General features: G+C 33.2%; 1 protein-coding gene across 5 annotated transcripts in view; it reads right to left on the reverse strand.

Annotated features, from left to right (window-relative positions):
• The window catches only part of WDR17 (WD repeat domain 17), a 47,812-nt gene extending 27,971 nt beyond the window's left edge, over positions 1–19,841 (reverse strand). For 2 of the 5 annotated variants that reach the window (XM_086611558.1, XM_086611557.1), the window contains exons 1-7: positions 10,711–10,833; positions 9,657–9,840; positions 7,692–7,922; positions 2,881–3,132; positions 2,038–2,160; positions 1,500–1,687; positions 83–251 (exon numbers count right to left, since the gene is read on the reverse strand). In XM_086611558.1, the coding sequence (XP_086467684.1) occupies positions 83–251; positions 1,500–1,687; positions 2,038–2,160; positions 2,881–3,132; positions 7,692–7,922; positions 9,657–9,840; positions 10,711–10,833 (1,270 nt within the window). Of the gene's footprint in view, positions 1–82; positions 252–1,499; positions 1,688–2,037; positions 2,161–2,880; positions 3,133–7,691; positions 7,923–9,656; positions 9,841–10,710; positions 10,840–15,945; positions 16,009–19,730 lie in introns of those variants that run through there. The other 3 variants (XM_086611555.1, XM_086611556.1, XM_086611559.1) reach the window with 3 other exon arrangements.
• Between the last annotated feature and the right edge of the window lie 635 nt (positions 19,842–20,476).

Genomic DNA, 20,476 nt, shown 5'->3' on the forward strand with positions numbered 1-20,476 from the left:
AAACTCATACTTTCATAACACAAATTGCTGCTAGTCAATGCTAATGCAAAGAACATTTAGATCTAAAGCAAACTATTCTTACCTGGAGCCCAAGAAAGGGAATAAATAACCCCCTCATTACCAGGAGATGTGTAAACCGCTGTTAAAGTATTTATGTCCCAAACTTTTATTGTGCCATCAAATGAAGCTGTAGCAAGAAGATCAGGGTTATCAGGTTTGAATTTGCAATCAAAGATGGTCTCAATATGTCCCTTAAATGAAACAAATATTTAATCCATTTTTATTACATTCCATTTTTTTTTCAGAAGTCCAACTGTAGATCAAACTCTAAAATACATGGTATTATAACCTGTCAGATCAATTATGCATTCCAAAAAACCTGACTCATCAGTCAAAATTAAAAGGCATAAAATAGCTCGGACTATAATACTCCTCCCTTTCATAGATCATTATTAAAGAGAGAAAAATTCTGCCCTGAAACAGCAGGGTGACACAATGCCAGGGACTTGTTAGCATTTTCCATTGGAATCAAGCTGCTAAAAACCAGAATCTAAGAAGTTAAACTAAAAAAAAAGAACCAAGAAACAACCAAGAAAAAACCTGATTTTTTAAAACAGAAATAATTTTGCCCTTTAGGTAAAAAGTACCCGACTGAAAAAACAAAGCTTTGCATGTTGATCATGTTCTACAAGTTTTCTAGTATTCCATTGAGTTTTCTATGTTATAAATACAGTCTATTCTCTATTGCAGTTTGCACTTCAATCCATTAGAAATTTCACATGTCAAATGCTTGTTTTCTAAGACATGCATTTGTACAATTTAAACTTGATGCATACATGAGAAATAGGTAATTTGTAGGAAATTTTTTAAACCTCAGTTGCTTTACAGGACCAAAGCCATTAAAAATGGAAAAAGAACACCAACCAGCAGCCTCTATTCAAACACGTGTGGAAGTACAGTTGAAAATCATTCAAGTTTTTCCAATGAAAAGGGAACACGGAAAGAGGAAAACAGAAAAATCCTCAAGAATAACAAAAATCCCAGTGAAGAAGAGGCTCACCTAATATGTGATAAACCCAGTTTTGAATTTCTGCTTCAAATAAGATTTAATTATTCAGTCTTTGTCATTATACACTGAATGACCTCCCCCTCTGAGTTGCATACATTTTCTCTCTGATTTGACTAGAACTTTTACTCTGGATTATAGAAATCCCTCTAGATAATACTTCTGAGAAGGCCATCAAATTAAAATTTCATTCAAGAAAAAAACCAAGCCCTTAAAAAAACTGCCAGAATAATTCCAACAGGATTCAGTCTTTTTGCAATAAAGAATTACTTTCAACTTCAGAACTGTCATTTTGTTTCCTAGAAATCTGGACTCTTTTTAATGATGGAACTGTTTTACAGTGCTCTAAAGACTTCATTCTCTGTTGTTTGCTTTTAGAAGAAAGTGTATAAACTAAATAAACTCTCATTTCAAAGGTAGAGATGAAACGTACCAAATCTCTAAGGAAATCCCACTTTTTGGCTCCCATGTCATAAAGCCCCACTCCACCATCCATGAAGCAACAGACAGCGTGACCAGGTGGAAGAGAAAATGCTTGGTTTTGGGTTAGAGTTGGAGGAGGAACAGCCTCACTTGTTGAGGACATATGGTGATTTTTAGTAGGATACTGTGATGAACATGCTTGACAAAATAAAGTATAAGATATAAACAGATAAGATTATTATTTATTTTTTCACTTAATAATAAGTAACAATTATAAAGAATAAAATGCTTTGTATTCCAGTGAGGCTAAAACCAAAAAAAAAGGAGAATTCCTGTATGAAGCCTGGCCTACTACTGAAGGACCTTACAAAGTGCTTGATCCTTTACATATTTGTCTAGTCCACTGGTACCAAAGGGTACTTTGTTTAATTAAGAACTATGGAGCCAACACAAACTTATAGAGATTGACTCAGATATAACAAGATTCACAAACAAGATTTTCTTAACTTTCAGCCATTGCAACCAATAATAATAAAAATTACACTTACACTTTTTCTTTGGAGGAGAACTTAGCACATGTAAACCATGGAAACCAGTTTTCTTCAATTTGAAATTATCTATAGGAGTTGTACGTGAAACGTTCCAAATACGTAACACACCAACCTGAGAATCTGAGTTTAAAAAAACATACAATTTTTTTTTTTTTTTTTAATTCTCTTTTTACTGTACACACACAGAGGTATGCATTTTAAGGACCAATTTAAGCAAAAATACAACAGTGAATTAAACTTAGAATCCTAAGAGAATTTTATAAACAGGCACTGTCATCTCCATGGTAGCATCACTATCAACAACAATAATTATTAGCATTAGTTATTTAAACTTCAGTAGATAAATTCAGTGGATCCTCTCTCATTACAAAGTATTTTCACAGTCTCACTTTACTTATTAATTAGTTCTTCAATCTGACCACTAATGTCTATGGCATAGAAAAGAGGCAGGAAATTAATTATTTTTTTAAATCCTTCTGAAAATAGAGAAAGAAAAGCTAGGGAGCAAGACGTGACATCCACTAGTACAATGCATTTTTTTTTCTTGATCCCAAACTAACTCTCATATTTGTTTCTAAAGTGTGCATGAAGAAAATACTATTGAGTATAAAAAATAGTTAAACTTCACTTGTTTATGTATGTAAGAAATAAAAAAATAAGTTAAAACGGCTCAGTGTAGCTTTCTGTTCTTTTCTACAGTTTTAGGGACTTTTTGTACAACGCGTGTACACTATTATTTGTGTACATTAAAAACCAGAAAGATTAAACTTGAAGTATCACTTCGGAAAACTCAGTTCTATATTTATTACCTTTGTATAAATCAGGAAATAAAAGGCTTACCTCCAGTTATAAACATTCCAGGTGCACTAGAAACCCAGGCCAAACACTGAACAGATGCCGCTGCACTGGGAAAGCTAAAAGTTGTGATACAGGAAAGAGATTCAGAATCAACTAGTCGAATACCATTGTGTAAATTAGCAACAAGAAGGTAGTCAGTTGACAAAGGGTCCCACTCCAGCGCTGTAACTGGATCCTCTTCATCTGTTCCTTCAAGAGATTCTGGTCTTAACACATGTTTCTGATTTTTAGAACCTTTAAGAGCACAAGAAAACACATTATTTCAAAAAGGAAATCAACTACACAATTTCAATAGTTACAACATTCGCAAACATAATTTTTGTCTCTCCCTTAAATTTTTAGTAGCCTGCTCTACTGTCTGCACCAGTGAAATCAATGAAGTGGGCTTTGCAATACTTGACTTAAAGTAGTTCTGGCTCCATCAGATTCAATTTTCTTTTTAATACAGCAAAAAATAGAAACAGCTGTCAGGTTTATTAACATAATTTTATATTAAAGAAAAGTATGTTAAATCATATACATTATCCTAACAATTTCCATGAGTAAACGCCTGCACAGCAGCCTAAAATGCAAGTTATTCAAGTATAAGTAAATCTGCATACCACAGCAAATATATGCAAAATAAAAGCAGTATGAGCTAGAAAAAAACCTGTAGCAGTCAAAAAAGTATTTATGAACAATTGCCTTTAGATTTTTTCTTCCTCAAAACTGTGTGTAATTATGAAGCGTTCACAGATTTTGAAGCCAAAACAGATCATTAAATATCTCATTTGACACCTGCATAACAGAAGACATATTTCACTTGATGATCCATATTTTAGAGAACTACAGTTTTTAACATCATGTTTATTTCCTACTTTTTGTTTATACAGAGTATTGGCTCTTAATTTTGTAACACAGTGTACAGTCCAAACGAATAACAACATAGATCTGTATTTTTGAATTTGTGACCTTGTGTTAAAAAAACAAATTAATATTGCACCACTTTTCTAGAAATAATGAATTGACAACTTCCATTACTCAGTTTTTATTCTAATTTTTAATTTTGGTAATGAAGAATACAATTAATTTTTCATATTATGATAAATTCTGAGACCTGTCTAAATTCCTTAATAATTGATATAAAACAAAGCCTTTTCTGATACGTATTTAAAAAAATGCTGAAAAGTTTTTGTTCACTGGTGAACATTCTGAATATTAAAATAACTCTCATGATTTTCTAGGGAAAGTGCATATTATATCTAGGGTAATTTTGTAAATCAATTACCAGAAATGAGGGAAATAATTTAAGACTGAACAACAATTAATGGCATAAACTGATTTCTCCATTCCATTTGTGTTTGTATATAAATAACTGCAAAGGCACAGTTGTCTTTTTTGGAGCCTCAGGAATAACATCAGAAATATCATCAGATATATGCTTTACATTTGCCAAAAACTTTGGGATTCCTACCTTCTTTATCACAGTCCCCTGCCCACTTTTCCGTTCAGATTTTTTGTTGAATGAAAATCAACATTGAAATGAAAACCAAGAACTGACAAAAAAGCAGAACCGCCATTTTTCAGCTGCGATTTTTAAGTTAGCTGTACAAGAACTAAAGACAAAAAGTCCCCCAGTGATCAAAGCCAGTCATGTTCAAACACTTCATTCCCAAGAAAGCACAATCAACTGCTGGGGGAGTACGGACATCTAGGAGCTATTCAGTTTAACTATGCTTCTCAAAAGAGTCCGGAAGCATAGCTCATGGAAACCTTAACTGTTAAATTTTATTTTCCATTAAAAGAGGACATCAGCCCTGTGAATCATGCCACTGAGTCACAGGTCATTTATGTAAGCTATATTTATTTTGAGAACAAATGAAAGGTAAACTAGTACTGAACATTTGGCTCTACATGACTGCACCGTATTTCTTTAAAAATAGGATACTAATGCTAAATTTCTGCATATTTTTTCTTCACCCTATATGTTTTGCTACATTAATGGATAGTCTGGAGTTAATTAAAAGAAAGTACAGCCACCAGAGAGAAACCTAAGTAGACAAAAATAATGGAAAAAGAAGTTGTGTCATCTACTAATGATGCGTCAGTAACTCACACCTAAATAGACTAGAACCTCCAACAAGTCAATCATTCTGAACTTTCAAGCAATTAACAGGAACCTGTGGATGTTCAGGTTCTCTCAAGATAGTGTTTTGTAGGGTAGTATTTTACTTATCCTACAAGAGGACTGAAATTTTAAAAGTAACTAATAGAAGTTTGGGGTTTTTTTTAAATTGATTTCACTTGGTGAAAAATTAAGTTCTGGTGCAATAACAACTCATGATACACATTCTGACATGAGGTAGATGAGGGCTGATCTCAAAGCAAAGGATTAGCTTTCTATTCTTTATTGAAAAGTACCTTTTTTTTTTTTTCTTTATGGTAGAGGGCCTATATTCATCCTACTGATACCACCTTCCTCTAAGTATTGTTATATTTAAAAGCTACTAATTACAAAAGTTAGATGAATTTCAACTATGAATTGCAACCTATAGAAACCCACAGTTGATAAAATAGATAACTTGGAGAAGCTTACATTTTCAATTATATCTGAATTTTAAGACACATATTAGAGTCATTTATGAAAGTGTAATAACAGCAGTGGCACGTATATCTTATTGTAGTGATACAATCCATTTTTCAATATGACATAATTTTGAAACATATTTTAACAAATTTCTCTGTTCACCAAAATTTTTGTGATCTGTTCTTAAACACATCTAGGCTTTTATCTAAACAAATTCTTTATGTTTTTCTAACAGCATAAAGCAAGCAAGTAAAACAAAAATTAATACTGGTCTGCATTCTTACAAAGTCATTATGATTGCTCCAATGTCATTGTCTTAATTACAAGAATATAAACTCTTGAATTAAAATACTCAAACTTCTTACTGCATGCAAGTCTAGGATTTGAATGGCAGCTCTATGGCATTTCAATTGATGGTTGTTCTTGAATGCATCTGAATTTGTTGCACTAATTTATCACACACAGTAAAATTTGCGACTCAGTTTTGACAATTAGTTTGTAAGTAGACCTCTGCAGATCAGTGATATTTTTTTGTTACATAAAAAAAAAAATATTCTATTTGACTAAAAAGTTTTTTACATTCATTTCATTACAAGTGTGTTCAGGTTTAAAAAACAATTAATATGATCCCACAGAAAGTGTACTAATTTTCTTGAATAGTTTTGAGGAAATGAAATTCTAAACAGTTTAAAAATAAAAATCTGAAAAGCTAATTTTTAAGAGACAAAATGCAACATTTTCTTTTGAATTCTAAAGAATTTATTAAGTAGACGTAAACTACACTACTTAAATGCAGGATTATCAGTGAAAGAGTTCTGACAAAATTTTTCACTCAACTGTGTATAAAATTTCAACTCCTTATTTCTCTATTGGAAACCAAGAATTTTTATAGGTTAAGAACAGAAAACAAATTTTATGGTGAATTTATTTTTATTTTAAAATTATCTTAATGAGTATGTATAATATAACAATAATAATGGAAACTATACTAAGTATAGAAAAAGGTAAAATTTCTGTGATAATCTAAACTCAATTTCAAGTTGAACCAAGTAGGTTTTTCCCCAGCAGTAATGGATAATTTTCAGTAAATGATTTTTTATAGCAACAAAAGTGCCACTGCTGCTAGCTTTTTCAGCCAGTATTTTATTTGCATTTGCAGAGCATAATTTTGTCATTTGAAATCCTTTTCCTATTATTTCTATTTTCATATGCAAACCATTCTAAAGAAAATTCATGAAAAGTCTGTTGGATACGTATTTAGAGGTTATCATATTAAAATAGATTTTATTTTCTCCCTGCCATTACCAATTCAGTCAGTGCTACTGAAGCAAGGCAATTTATTCTCTGTGACATCTTGAGCAACAATTTATTGAAGGAGAATAGATTTTGCATAACACTATGTAAAATTAACACATTATTTAAATAACAATTTATCTCACAAAACAGTTTTTACTGGAAGAAAAAGAAGTAGCCAGAAAAAAAAAAAATTGCAAGTCTACCTAATACAGATACCTGTCTTTGCAGAAAACTATTTATGAAAGAGAACTAAAATTTAACTTCAAAGGAGCTTGTCAGCAAGACAACTTCAATAGTAGAGCATTGGACTATTTATGAAGTATGCATAAATGTGCTCGGTGGATTTTAGACACGAAGAGATAAATATTTTCCCATATAGCCTTTGATAGAACAGAATCATGACAATAATATGAAGCTTGACATGAGATTCTACCTACAAAAATGCGGAGGACTCTAGAATGTGAAGCAGAGGACTCTAGAACAGACACAAGCAAAGTAAGAGACTAAAGTAAAAGGTTCAAATAAGTCCATTCAGAAAAAGAAACTTGCTAGTTCAGTGGAAGATCATGGCTGCTATCATTTCCTAAAAAACCAGTTTATTGCACTTGTTGAAAATTGCAATATTATCTTGGTTCCAAAAGGGAGAAGACACAAAAAAAATGCTCTGGACTCTTTATCTAAGAAAACATATTTTTCTGATATAGAAGGAGTAGGAACACTATGAACTAAGAGCAAGTTTTAATATACGTGCGTATATTATAAAACCTAAATGAAAAAACTGCAGAATTACACTCACGTACAAAAATAAGATTTTTTAATCTATCTATCTATCTATCTATCTATCTAGAGAGATAGATAGATAGATAGATAGATAGATAGATAGATAGATAGATAGATAGATAGATAAATATTTTACTGTATCAGCTTTTACCTGGCTGAAAAATCGATAGGCTTCCATCGGTATGTCCAAATACGACTTTTCCTTTTTTCTTTGGATGCCATCTAAACAGACTGATATCTGACAAGAAACTATGAGCTTCTCTGTGTACAGTTACCCCGCTGTCAGGTCCTGAGATAGTCCAAATGTACAACGGACCTCTGTGGGACACAAAGGCAACTGCATCACCTGCATTCCAGCACCAGCTAAGTGACGCGGGAACTCCTGAAACGTACAGGTAAACCTTGTAAGAACCAGGATATGAAATTCAGTGTATTACTGCTTGACCCAGTATCAGACATTGTCTTCAAAAGCCGTAAAAATAATTATTTTTCTATATAAAACTATTAGACTGAAATTTAGACAACTATGTGAACATTTTACAATGTAAAAATAAACTAGACATATCCATAGGCAGGAAGTAAAATTATTTCTCAAATTATTTTAATACTACTGTGATGGACTGTATTTTATGATATCTATACTTGATTTCATTAGTGCCAAAGAAAGACAATTACAGATATGAAAGAGGATATGCCTGATCCTGTAAACAATGCTTTCATTCATTCACAGTTCCATTCACCATTATGTTTTACTGTAAGCTACTAAGTTGGTAAAATATTGAAAATTTTAAGATGTATATTTTTGCAAAACAATGAAATTTAGAGATAAATATAACAGAGGCAGATATTTGTGACAAAATTGGAAAGCTAGCTCTGTAATCAAAGGGAACCCTTGATAGCTTCCTTCTGGATACATGACAGTTTTAATTCAGTTGCCTACACCTAACTGTAGGCATTCCACTTTAAGGATTTTGACCATAACATCTCCGACCCTCATTATCTTCATAATTTAAGAGCGTGTATCTGAAGGAATAAATGACAATAAGACAAACTCCTCAAGCTGAAGATTCAAAACTGTTCATTATTCGACATTTTAATATGGCAGTGTCAAAGACAGTAAAAGCAGCATTAATAGGAGGTTTAAACGTTATCCTAAAAGTAAATTAGCTTTTAAAAAGTTTAAAATAACAATAACACTTCTTTCACACATAGTCATTGGCTAAAGTAGTTTTTTAAACAAGGAATATACTGAAAAATATGTGTGAGTTTATACAATATTCCTTTTAGAATAGATCATATCACTTTGGTTTTTTCCTGCTTATTCTTTTTGCAGGATATGCAAGATATACAAGATTTTCAGAGATATCCCAAGTGCTCTGGAAAGAACAGAGTAGGGAGTCCCAAAATGTCTTAGAAGATCCTGAGATATTGGCCGTTCTTGAGTTGCACCTATTTTCCAAGAATGCAAATGTAGGAGTCAAGGACACCTGACAGAGATTGTAGGAACCAAAATACAGGTATTGGTTTTGACTGAAGGGAATGAATCAGAACTGGGCAGGGAAAGGTGGCAAACACAGAATTTTAACCCCCTAAACTTCTACTGTAATCTTCTAATCAGCATTTTCACGTCCTGAGAGAAGATGCAGGTAGGTAAGCATTAGGGTATTTAAACAAAAACTGTTTTTCAAATTCACTGATAATTTATACTTGAATCTTTTGAAGGCTGCATTTTATTTGCTTTCATTTCCGTAAAGTTATCATCAAAACACACAAGGTTTAAAATTTAATTGTTTATCCTTTTAGACAGTGATAGAAAAAAAAAACGTTTTTTTTCCCTGCTCAACAAGAAATCAATGGCAAGAAAACTCTTGAAGTACTTTAGAAAACAGAATAACCTCTTTCTTTACTAATTACTAAATGGTTCAGAGCAATTTACTCAAATACATTATCATTATTTTCTAAAATGAACTGCAACAAATCTGACAAGAATTTTGTGTTACGCAATTGTTAAACCTCCGGCCTACCAACTGCTTAGAATCTACTCTATATCAAGTATTTCTGATACCAGTGAATGAAAAAGCTGTATGGATCAAACAGGTTTCCATGTCTGAAATACCTTTTGTATTGTCCAGCTTGGCCACAACTTTCTGTTCGGTCACATTCCAAATAATCACTAAACTATCTGCACTGGCACTTGCAAATATGTCAGGATTGTGAGGACACCAAGATATGGCTGTGATTGTCTTCTTATGCTCAGACATAATTGCCTGGAGTTTGAATTCATTATATCGGTGATCCAGCTAAACAAAAAGTAAGATTCATTTAGAAATTATATTATATAACATAACAATATTAGACTTACAGATGAATTTATAGTAGATTTAACAATTGTCAGTATCTGACATCTCAATAAATTAAATTCTCAAACATTTGATTTGTACAGAAAAGTTATTAAATATTCAATTAGGCTAACCAGTATTAACATAGTCTATCTTCTTTAAAAAAAAAAAAAAAGAATTACCAAACCTGACATGGTAAATTTTGTTTATATTTTCATTTTACTAGCAGCATAACTCATTAAGCTAAAATAAACATATCCTTTATTTCCTTACATATTTCTCAGTCTGAAAATTTCACGTGACAACATTTCTATTTCTGTTACGTGCTGTTGTACAATAACAGTGAACTTCAGACGGTGCTGAGCATTTCAGAAATGAAAAAAAGTAATAATTTGTTCCAAACCAAAGAAAAGTGGGCAACTGAATCCACAACTCCGCACAGTGGATTAAACTACTTCAAAAGACAACTGTTACACCACAGGTTCAAATGAAGCCATGGAATTACTTCATTTCTCTCTCAGAACCCACTCTTCTATCACTGCTCTTCACTCATCTCAAGTGTTTGCTGGATTGAGAGCCTGTCTCTTGAGCATAATTTTTGACACATACTACTTCAAATATAAAGTTTACATCATTCTTTTGCACTAGTTCTAACAACGAGAAAAAATAATTTGGAAGGAGTATCTTGAATGGAATAATGAGCTTTACATAGACATCTTCTCAGCAGCAATCATACTTCATATATCATAGCATTATAGAAACATCTATTGGGTTCAAACTGTGATAGGCAAAAATGTAACTAGTCTGTTAAATAAAAAAAAAAAATCTTACCTGATAAATATAAATAGCAAGGGTAGCACAGTAGGCAAATCTGTCCCCACTAGCAGCACATACATCCTTGTTCCATGGTTGACATCCAGCAGCTAAAAGTCCCACTTGTTTAACCCGTGACATTTTTGCCTTTAAAACAGAAATTCATTAGACAACAAGATGACAGAATGTTAAAGAACAGTATAATACATTTTTGTTCTCATAAATAATATATACACATGTACCTTAAAAATATAGCTAGCCTTTGTGTTTTAACAGCAACATCTCATGTTTATGATGTACAAATCAATGTAGCTGAAATAAAGCCAAGCACATGTTCACAGGATTCAGTGCTATGCATGAAAGGGATTTTAATACTATTCACAGGGATCCATTTAGGAGAAAAAAAGCAGGGTCAGCACACAAAAACTTGAATAGTTCTTGATTTGTACTAGCTGAAGCTGTTCTTCATCACTTTCATTTTCTCGAGTAGTCTGGATCGACGTTTTCTATATTACAGTGTAATGCCCTCTCTACTGTCTTCTTCCCTTCATCCCCCACAAAGACTGCTGAACAAAATAGATCGTATGCTACTACTTTTGTTTTAAGTAAGTTAAGCAACATGTCTAAAAAGGTCTTTAAACCACTTACATAGAACAACAATGCATTACTAATTATCATCATCCTTTCTGGAGAAGCTTTCTAAATTTTGCTGATAATTACTGTCTAACAAAAAAGTTGAAGGAAATTGTAGAAAATAAAAATCAAGGCTTAGTGTAACATTACTGTATTACTGTATAGCAAACTATGCCTTCACTGTCCAAAACAAGTGTCAAACTGTCAGCTCTGCTCAGAATGAGGCAGCAACTGACTTTAACACAAAAACACAAGAAACACTTTGCTGGGCCAGACCAATTATCCACCCAGCCCATACTTGATTCACGATAATGTAAAAATGTTACTTCAGAGCACTTGAGCCTGGCCATTTTTCTGTGAGCCACTTACAGACTATACTATGACCAGGAATGCACACATCTGCAAAGGTACTGTTAAAACTTAACTCCTGTGTGGGTTGTGCAAGATGACCTCCAGAGGTCCCTTCCAGCCTCAACCATTCTGTGATTCTACGATTTAAGGGAATGCTCAAAATGAGTCTTGCTTCATTTGTTTACAGCAGACAAGTAGGGATGGCCGTCAGCTTTTACAGAATCTCTGAATTCACTTAGAAACCAGTCTTCATGCGATACAAACATCCCAGGTTCAAGCCAGTTTTCAACTGATGCAATTCCTGCTCCATCAACCTGCAGAAATAATTGTGGCTTTACTATAGAAGGCTCCAGTGGCCAAACAACTGCAACTGAGGTTGACAACAACGATTAGGTGGATCACAGCCTGCAACGGCGTGGTGATCCAAATGGCAGAACAAGGTCCAAATAGCTGCAAATAGGATTCACCACATCTGCACTCCAAACAAGGCTCCATAAGCATGACTGAAAGTACTGCCCATACACAGGATATTTAGGTAACCCATAGCTGAAACCTCTTCATATGTATGACTTCAGCTGGTCTAGCAGCAGAATCCTAATACAGGAAAACAATTGTACTTGTGTCAATGAGAGCTCCTGCAGAAAAGAACATACTTGCGCAGATTGGTGAAGGACAAGTCTGCTGAGTTTAACCATACCACTGAGTGCTTGGCATGGGCTCAGGTAAGGTCCAGACATAAAAAATTTATTCCTCCAACTATGTTACAGAATGTCTCATTTAAAAGACTCTCATTTATACTGTAGATAGAGTAAGGGACTGTGGGACATTATGTGAAAAAACATTACATGGAGTATGGAGGATGGGATCTTCAGGTAAAACTGCAAAGACTATAAAAAGACAAGGAAAGGTATGTTCAATTTACCAAGTGTTAGGTATATTTTCAAGCCCACAAAGGAAAGAGAACTAAAAAAGAAAATAAGGAGACTTCAAACACAATCAAGTATTTTGAGGGAGCAACCGTTGATTAAGTGCAAGGGCTGGTTATACAATGCCTTGCTGTCTAACAGCTTTAGGAGAGATATGTTGTCTGCAGATCATTTTCCATCTACTTGATATCAACCATACGGAGGGGGAAATATTTTTCTGAATTATATTAGTATTAAGGCACATTTAGAAAAAACTTCTTTGTACAAATATAGTAATAATGACCTATAGTACCCAAGGAAACCTATCAATCAATATTGACAAAAAGCTTATTATATAAATATTAACAAAATTTCACTTGAATGCATATATATAAAGGATGAAAATGAAGTTGAATAATCAATTTTATCTTTCATTTTTATCTGCTTGGGGTTATCTTCTTGGCAGATAAACAGTAATGAATAAATATAAGAAGCAACCTCCATGAGACGATAAATTTCTCTCTTTCACTTTGGAAAGTGTGAAAAAAAAAAAAGAGAGAGTCTGATTTTGGGTGCCTCTTTAGCAGAAGTTCGAGATCAGACTGAATGTTTGGGACTGATAATCTCAAAGATATCACTGACTGTAGTCATAGTGCTTAAAGGTTCTGACTGAGTTCTAAATGCCTAAAGAAAATGTTTGACCTCTGAAAATTTTGGTAAAGGAGACTGTACAAAAACAGCAGAAATATACAGAAAAACAAGCTACAAGATACAGCTCTGCTGCAGACTAGTGCTTTGGCTATTAGAATTCCTTTCTGTCTCTGCCAACAACATTAATTCTTCTGACTTCTGCAGGAAATAAATTAGAGATTCTAGAGAGAACAGTTCTATAAATTGCATCACCTTGTAGGTCATCTGCAGTCCATCTCACGCTATAAATGACATGAGTCCCACAGAAAGAAATTTGTCTTACTATTTAAGGAACTATTATCATCATCACAAAGTGACATCTGATTTTACCATTTAGTAAAATTACAAATTCCAGAGGTCCATTCTATGCATTTTAAGTACTAATCACATATATTCAGAAATATTTGGATTCGGGGCATTCAGATCTGCAACACAGACTTCCGCCAGTCACAATGAAAAAATAACTGGCACCACTAACAAACACTTTTTCTGAAATTAAAGTCACCCGGTTGATTACATAACAATTTACTAAAATGCAGAATAATACCTGGAACAAGAACTCATGGTTTCTGCTCTTGATACCAGGAAAAACAATGGTTAAAAAACAAGGAATGTCAGCAAACACATAAGGAACATTAAAAAAAGCCATGGTGAAGTAGAAGATAGATGTACAATATTGGATATTCATAAGTTTAGTTTGGAGGTTTATCACATGTAAAATTGATTAAAAGTTAACATCCTTTTAGACACTAAGAGTGCACAAATAATTATTTCATAGTAATAACAGGTCTGTTTTATTTGTACAGATTCTCTTTTTTTCCCTCTCATATGAGACCTAAGGGGTTTCTGATTTGAAGACTTAATCTGCAAGAAAATCCTATCTCAAATCTTGCTTAATTTGCAGTTTGATTACAGGTAAAATGGATTGTAAAGTTAAGATCTCTTACAGATGCTAAAAGAGAATTCCAGAAATGTCTCTTTAAGAGTAACAAGAGATTTGTCTTGTAGAATTCTGCAGTAATTAGTATAAAAAAAAAATAAATCCTGTTAACATATTCAGTAGATCTTACTTTTTGCCTGTGAGAGAGAGAAGTTATTCCTGACTACATGAAATCTAGTCTATAGGAAAATACTATTCTAAGCAGCTGAGAATGAGGATTCCAACCCTAAGTGCTGAAATCTAGAACAAAAGGAAAAAGGTCTTCTACACAGGTTTTACTATTACCATGATCACACAAAACAGACTAGCGCTTTGAGTTTGGAGATAGTTCCTCTACTGGTGCTACTATTTCCATGTTTTTCATGCAGCTGATTAACAATGAAGAGGTTTTTATATATTTTTTTCATGTCATCAGGACACTTGCATAGTTTGGGGTATTTTAATGGTTTCCAAATGCATATGTCACTGATTAGAATACAGGCTAGATTAATCATAACCAAAAATCATTGTCATCAAATTGCTATAGAATTATTTCAGCCTAGTTCTAAATGTGTCTGTAAGCACTACTGGGTATGTCACATTAAGTACTGTATTTGAAATAGAAGAACACATTTGTCTTCTCTTTGTTCTACATTTACATTAAGGACTAATGGTAAATTTAATATGTTTTTCGAAGAAATTCACCAATAAAAGCCTCATTCACAAGTTTTATTTAAACCAATCTTTTTTTTTTTTTGATAATGCACTATTTTTCTTAAATTCTGATATTCAAATAAAAATGTCTTCTAAATAAGATCAATATTTAGACGAAAACATGCTGCTTTGTGACATATCATTATTTCATAGTTAATAATTCATGCTTAAGAAGCATTATTAAACTTTGATTCTTCATACAGATTTTTCCTATTTAAGAATATGTTAAAAAATTACATTGTAAAATATTCTGAGTTGCATTATAGAAAGGAATTTGCACTTTATTTGCTAAAATTTGCTGTTTTGAACTTGTTAATATTTCCTGCTCCTTGTAAAGAGTTATATACTGCTTTACAAAAAATATTGTAATTAAGAAGCATTTGTTTCGAAATTCAGTATGATAGTATCTAGAAAAAGAAATTACAATTGTGTGGCATATTGACTGTTATTCTCTTGTAAGTATCATGCATTAAAGCAGTTTCCTCCAGATCTTTTCAGACACTATAGATTTCTGTTGAACATATTTATAGTACAAGGGAGAAAGCAGCATTCATCAGAACAGCCTGAATAAAATGGCAGAGAACTAGAAATGCAGTATAACTGAATAAATATATATGCATGATTTCACACATGTTGCATTTTTTTATGCAATGGAGATTTTTCATACTTTGTCAAAAAAAGCATTTTATTTCAAAATAAGTGATGTGCAAGTAATTACATTGGATTCTTAAGTAAACACTGAAAAAACTGTGCATGTAAAAAATGTATAGCACACTCGGAAAGCTATCAAAGGATGCTCATAGTTTCCAAGGAGATGAAGGGAAGAGAGAGGACAACGAAAACCTGTCTTTCAGTTGGCATGAGCAGCAACATTCTAAGTCCTTCCTTGTTGCTAAATATAGAATAAAAAACCCACAACATTGAACTGAAATTCTGTATACCATAGAATTAATTTTATTCTAAAATAACAACTGAGTAGACTAGAAACATAGATAAGGCTATATATCAATAACTTAAAGATAAATGCCTAATAATCCCTACCTCAGTATAGGTATCATTTTTTGTAAACCACTTAAGAATTTCCATGTTCATTCCAATACCTTGCTGCTCCCCAAAATGCAAAATCTTGCTCTGGTTGTAGAATGAAATCACTTTACTTGACAGATGAAGGAACTAAACCCTGGTGTTCACAGAATAATGCAGTTACTAAAGGATGCAGGAGGAAAGACTGAGCATTGTGTCGCACCACACAGGCGAAACGGCAGTGTCAGTAGCCTGGCAACTGCAGCTCTTTAACAGGCACCATTTTAATTTTAACCTAAGTCCTCTTTCTCTGCTTCAGCTACTCAGTGTATTTCATTGCTCATTGCATTTTCCGATTATACTACAATGACATTTACAGAATACTAACAGCTCTTTAAAACCATCACTTAGCATCCTTTAATTATCAGGAGATGTGTTTGGATGTTGTAAGTACTCGTGAATTTATAACCATGAAGCACAACTGATCACATACGTTCATATTGTTAGCGATTGTGGTCCATACGGTGTACGACCTGTCCAAATGAGTACATATACAATATGGCATGCACACAAAAGTGAATATACAGTATCCTTATGTTAATCAATACGTTTCTGTAAAAAAAACCTAGTTTCTAAACCACTATATGCTCTAAAGTGTTAGTGTCCTCTGCTTCTGTTCATTTTATCATCACTGTCTTCCAATTAAGTTTGTATGTTTTCTTATGTGAAAAGCTTGCTGTCACTCCTGTATGTTTGATGTATAAAAACGTATAAAAACGTTACATCTCATCCAGACTATTGTCCCCAGGTACCAGTATTTTTGTCAATATGTCAACAGCAATGTAATAATTAAAGATCTTCTTTAGTAATATAAAAGTGATGTCTGCTTAAAGACACTGGGTATATTTACCCGTCTTTGTGGGAAAATCCATTGGAGATGAAAACGTGACCTGTTCAAATTCATTACCCTATCCAATGGTACCAATTTGAAGTACCAGAAAATGGACAATGAATTTATCGTGTTAAAAACACGAAGGTCTTCAAACCTACCAAGAAATCCCTGTGTGTCTGCAAGACGCTGTGGAAATCAACTTCTTCCTGACTGTGCCTGCCTCGATAGCACTGAGTCTTATGTAAGAACATAAGCATGATTAGTACTAGCCCTCTTCCAATGGGGCTGGAAAAAAACAAGCACATTATAGACATGTTAAGAAATTAAATTCTGATTATTATGTCCAGACCCATGAAATAAAGGATAATTAGAAATATTCTGTTATATATGCAACTTAAAAGCCAAAGTAAATTTACTAAGACTCAACAGAGCAACAAAATTTCCAAAAAGTTTAATGTTTCTGGAAGGAACATTTAAGAAGTTAATGTATTTTCTAAATTCTATTCTATGCTGTTACATTTAAATGCATTTATATCTATGATTTTATGAATCTGGGGAATCTCAAAATTAAAAATAAGTACATCAGAAGATAAGAAGAAATCTTACACTATGAAAACTTTGACAACATGTATATTTTCAAAGATCAGCTTTCATGGATTTTAATAAATCCATAGGGGAAAAAAAGGTTAGAAGCAAAGAAATAGATGGCAGTGTCATATTTCAGTTTTAAGTTCTTAAGAACCAGATAGCTCAAAATCAGTTGAGCTACTCCCTTTAAAAGAAAATCATTCCTACTTTGCATGGAGTACCTCAAAAGGCTGAAGAATTTTCAGTTCATAACGTAGACAATCAGACCACAATTACTAATGCAGGCCTATAAATAGTCTTATTGAGACTGTACACACACTGCTTGAAGCAACCGCTTCTGGGTGAAAGATGAGCAAAGACTAACTACGTTAATCACGACAGTCACAATGTAGAATAATGGAGAATAATTATGTAGGTTTATGTGTGTACTGCTCCAAACAAAAGTTAACCCCTTCATACTTCCAAGCAGGAATCAACCTAGGTAGTCTACTGCTTGTTAAACTGTCAGGTTGGCTGGTAGTTTACTACTGGAGCAGTACAGCAGTATGCTTCTCTGCAAAAATTAGAAAAGTTTTTTCTACTTTTGTATACAATCCATGGCACACAGACCATCTGTGGCTCCTGAAGAATCAGAAGATTAACCAGAGGCAAAAAGAGAGTGCCTTGGACAAGGCTTTGAATTTCATCAAGATTCTGAATAATAAATAATATACTCAGAGACAAATTACTACTAGACTTGATTTAACTTCAGTATCTCTGGCTTTACAAGGGAAGAAGTTGTGGACCTCTCGCTGAAGCTTGGGAAAAGTTTGGATTTGAAATCACAGCCTGAGGCTGTGTTTTACAGAAACAAACACTTATTTGAAATTAAAAACAAATACATTAATCCAAGATAGATAACCTGCTTAGAAAACCTAAGGCCAACAATTTAACACTAAAAAATCATAACTTGGGTCTTATAAAGAAGTGGTTCTAACTGTCTTGACCACACTACTTGTACAGCTTAACTAGAATATTCTTTACTGTGCAACTTTAACAGGATAATCTAAAGAGCAATACCAGGGTTTGAAACAGAGCACGGAGAAATGCTGGTATTTCTAACAATATGTCACTGGCAATGTTGAACTAAGTACCTAATCAATCCGAGATATCATATTGAGCAGTAATAACAAAACTATCATCTATAGAGTATTGATTAGTCAAATGGATATTCAGATACTGTAAGCACTACAAAGAAATACATATAACCATATCTGATCTTGATACAAAATATCTAAGAACCTCTGTAAAAATTTTGTTCTCATCTTCCAACCCAGAGCTACCACAATCACCAGAAGATTGCTTTTCTGCTGGCAAATTGCCAAGAAGATACTTCTGAATTCAGATGAAGTTACCTCTTGACACATCTCACACCTGAATCCCTGATAAGCAGCTACTAAAAGATAACTCCACATCTGAAGTATTCATATCATGAGCGACATGTAAAATGAGAACAGTGGAAAAGTATTAAAATGTTCTCGTTTTTAATACTTACGGGCATAACTGGCATTACAAATAATACACAATAATACAATCAAAGCAGCTGCTGGCCCTTATGTTTCAGTAGCATCTCCTGCACTCTGACTCAATAGCTGAGAATATACTATCAAAACGAAAAATAGAAATTACAGAAATATATCGTTACATAAAGGAGTTTGAAACAGTGAAAGAAATATAACTTGCATTCACCTCCCACCATACATCTATGACAGCAGCAGCAGATCAAGCTTGCCCAAGGCATGCAGTTAATAAATATTTTTTTAAAATCCAAGATATCCTACAAATGTTGCTATAGTAACAACTCCTCCTCCTTGGAAAAATATTAATAAAAATATACAGATCTCCAAGGTACAACTTATTAAATTCACCTAGGGTCATTTCCATCTCCCAAATATTTTTGTTTTACTCAATTACTGCTTATAATTATTTTAGTTTACTCCACGCACAGTATATTAATTCCTCCTAATACAATAAAATCAACTGCTTGATTTCTGTCTCATTACCTACTAAAGAATTACTACTCATTAAATTATGCAACCTAAAAAATGCAAATAGGTGGCCAAACTTCCAATATCTTTTATCCAGCTAGCAACATTAATTTTCAAAAAACTCATTTTAGAGGTACTTATCTATGATTCAAGACCTCATTAAAACTACTAAAAATCCCTTCTCAGTACCACTATGGGAATATTACTTTTGGTACTAGTAATGTAACAAACAGGAGCTTAAAGAAGAAAAATATAAAGGAAGTAAAAGAGAACATATTAATTTAAATAATTCTTACTCGTTGTTGTCCTTCATACCAATCATCTTCATCAAACCAGTGGGAAATATAAGTCATCCAAGCCATGACAGGAGGCACAGTTGAAGTAAAAAATACAGAACCTGAACACATGTAAGTACAATGAGTCCTATGCTACAAATTTACTCAAAACTACAAGCTGCCCAAAGATTAGATCTGAATTCTGTGATATGATTCTACAATAATAAGCTTTACATTCATAAATATATCATCTGAAATACTTTAGTAGCAAATTAAATGCCATATGTTTTGGATTCTGAACTGGAAAACAGAAATCAACACTAAAACAATTACTAGATTATATGTTTCAGTATTTTAAATTAAAGCAGGTTAGCACTTCTAGCTCAATTTTACAGTGCTTCTGAGCTCTGAAAATGAGCTGCTGTTTGAGTCATTCTTATTTGTCTCCTAAAAAATTATTTTCCCTTTTTCAAGATGCACTATCTATTAGAAATGTGGTTCAGTGCACAAAAGCTTGTATTGAAATGCAAAATACCTTCAGAATCATGGGGAGTGGTATGTTTTGGTTAAGTAGGGAGTGGTTTGAACTGGCACAGTAGGAGGGGCCATGATTTTCGCAAGTGCTGAACATCTTATGTTCAACATCTAAAAAAAAAAAAAAGGAAAAAAAGAAAGAAAAAATGAAATCTGCATCTTCATTGTTCACAGCCAGCAGAGCCTGAAGGGCTCAGCTACAGCCATCAGCACTAGCTGGAAAATTTAAAAAG

This window comes from Tauraco erythrolophus, chromosome 5 (assembly GCF_009769465.1).
Source record: "Tauraco erythrolophus isolate bTauEry1 chromosome 5, bTauEry1.pri, whole genome shotgun sequence".
Taxonomy (NCBI): domain Eukaryota; kingdom Metazoa; phylum Chordata; class Aves; order Musophagiformes; family Musophagidae; genus Tauraco; species Tauraco erythrolophus.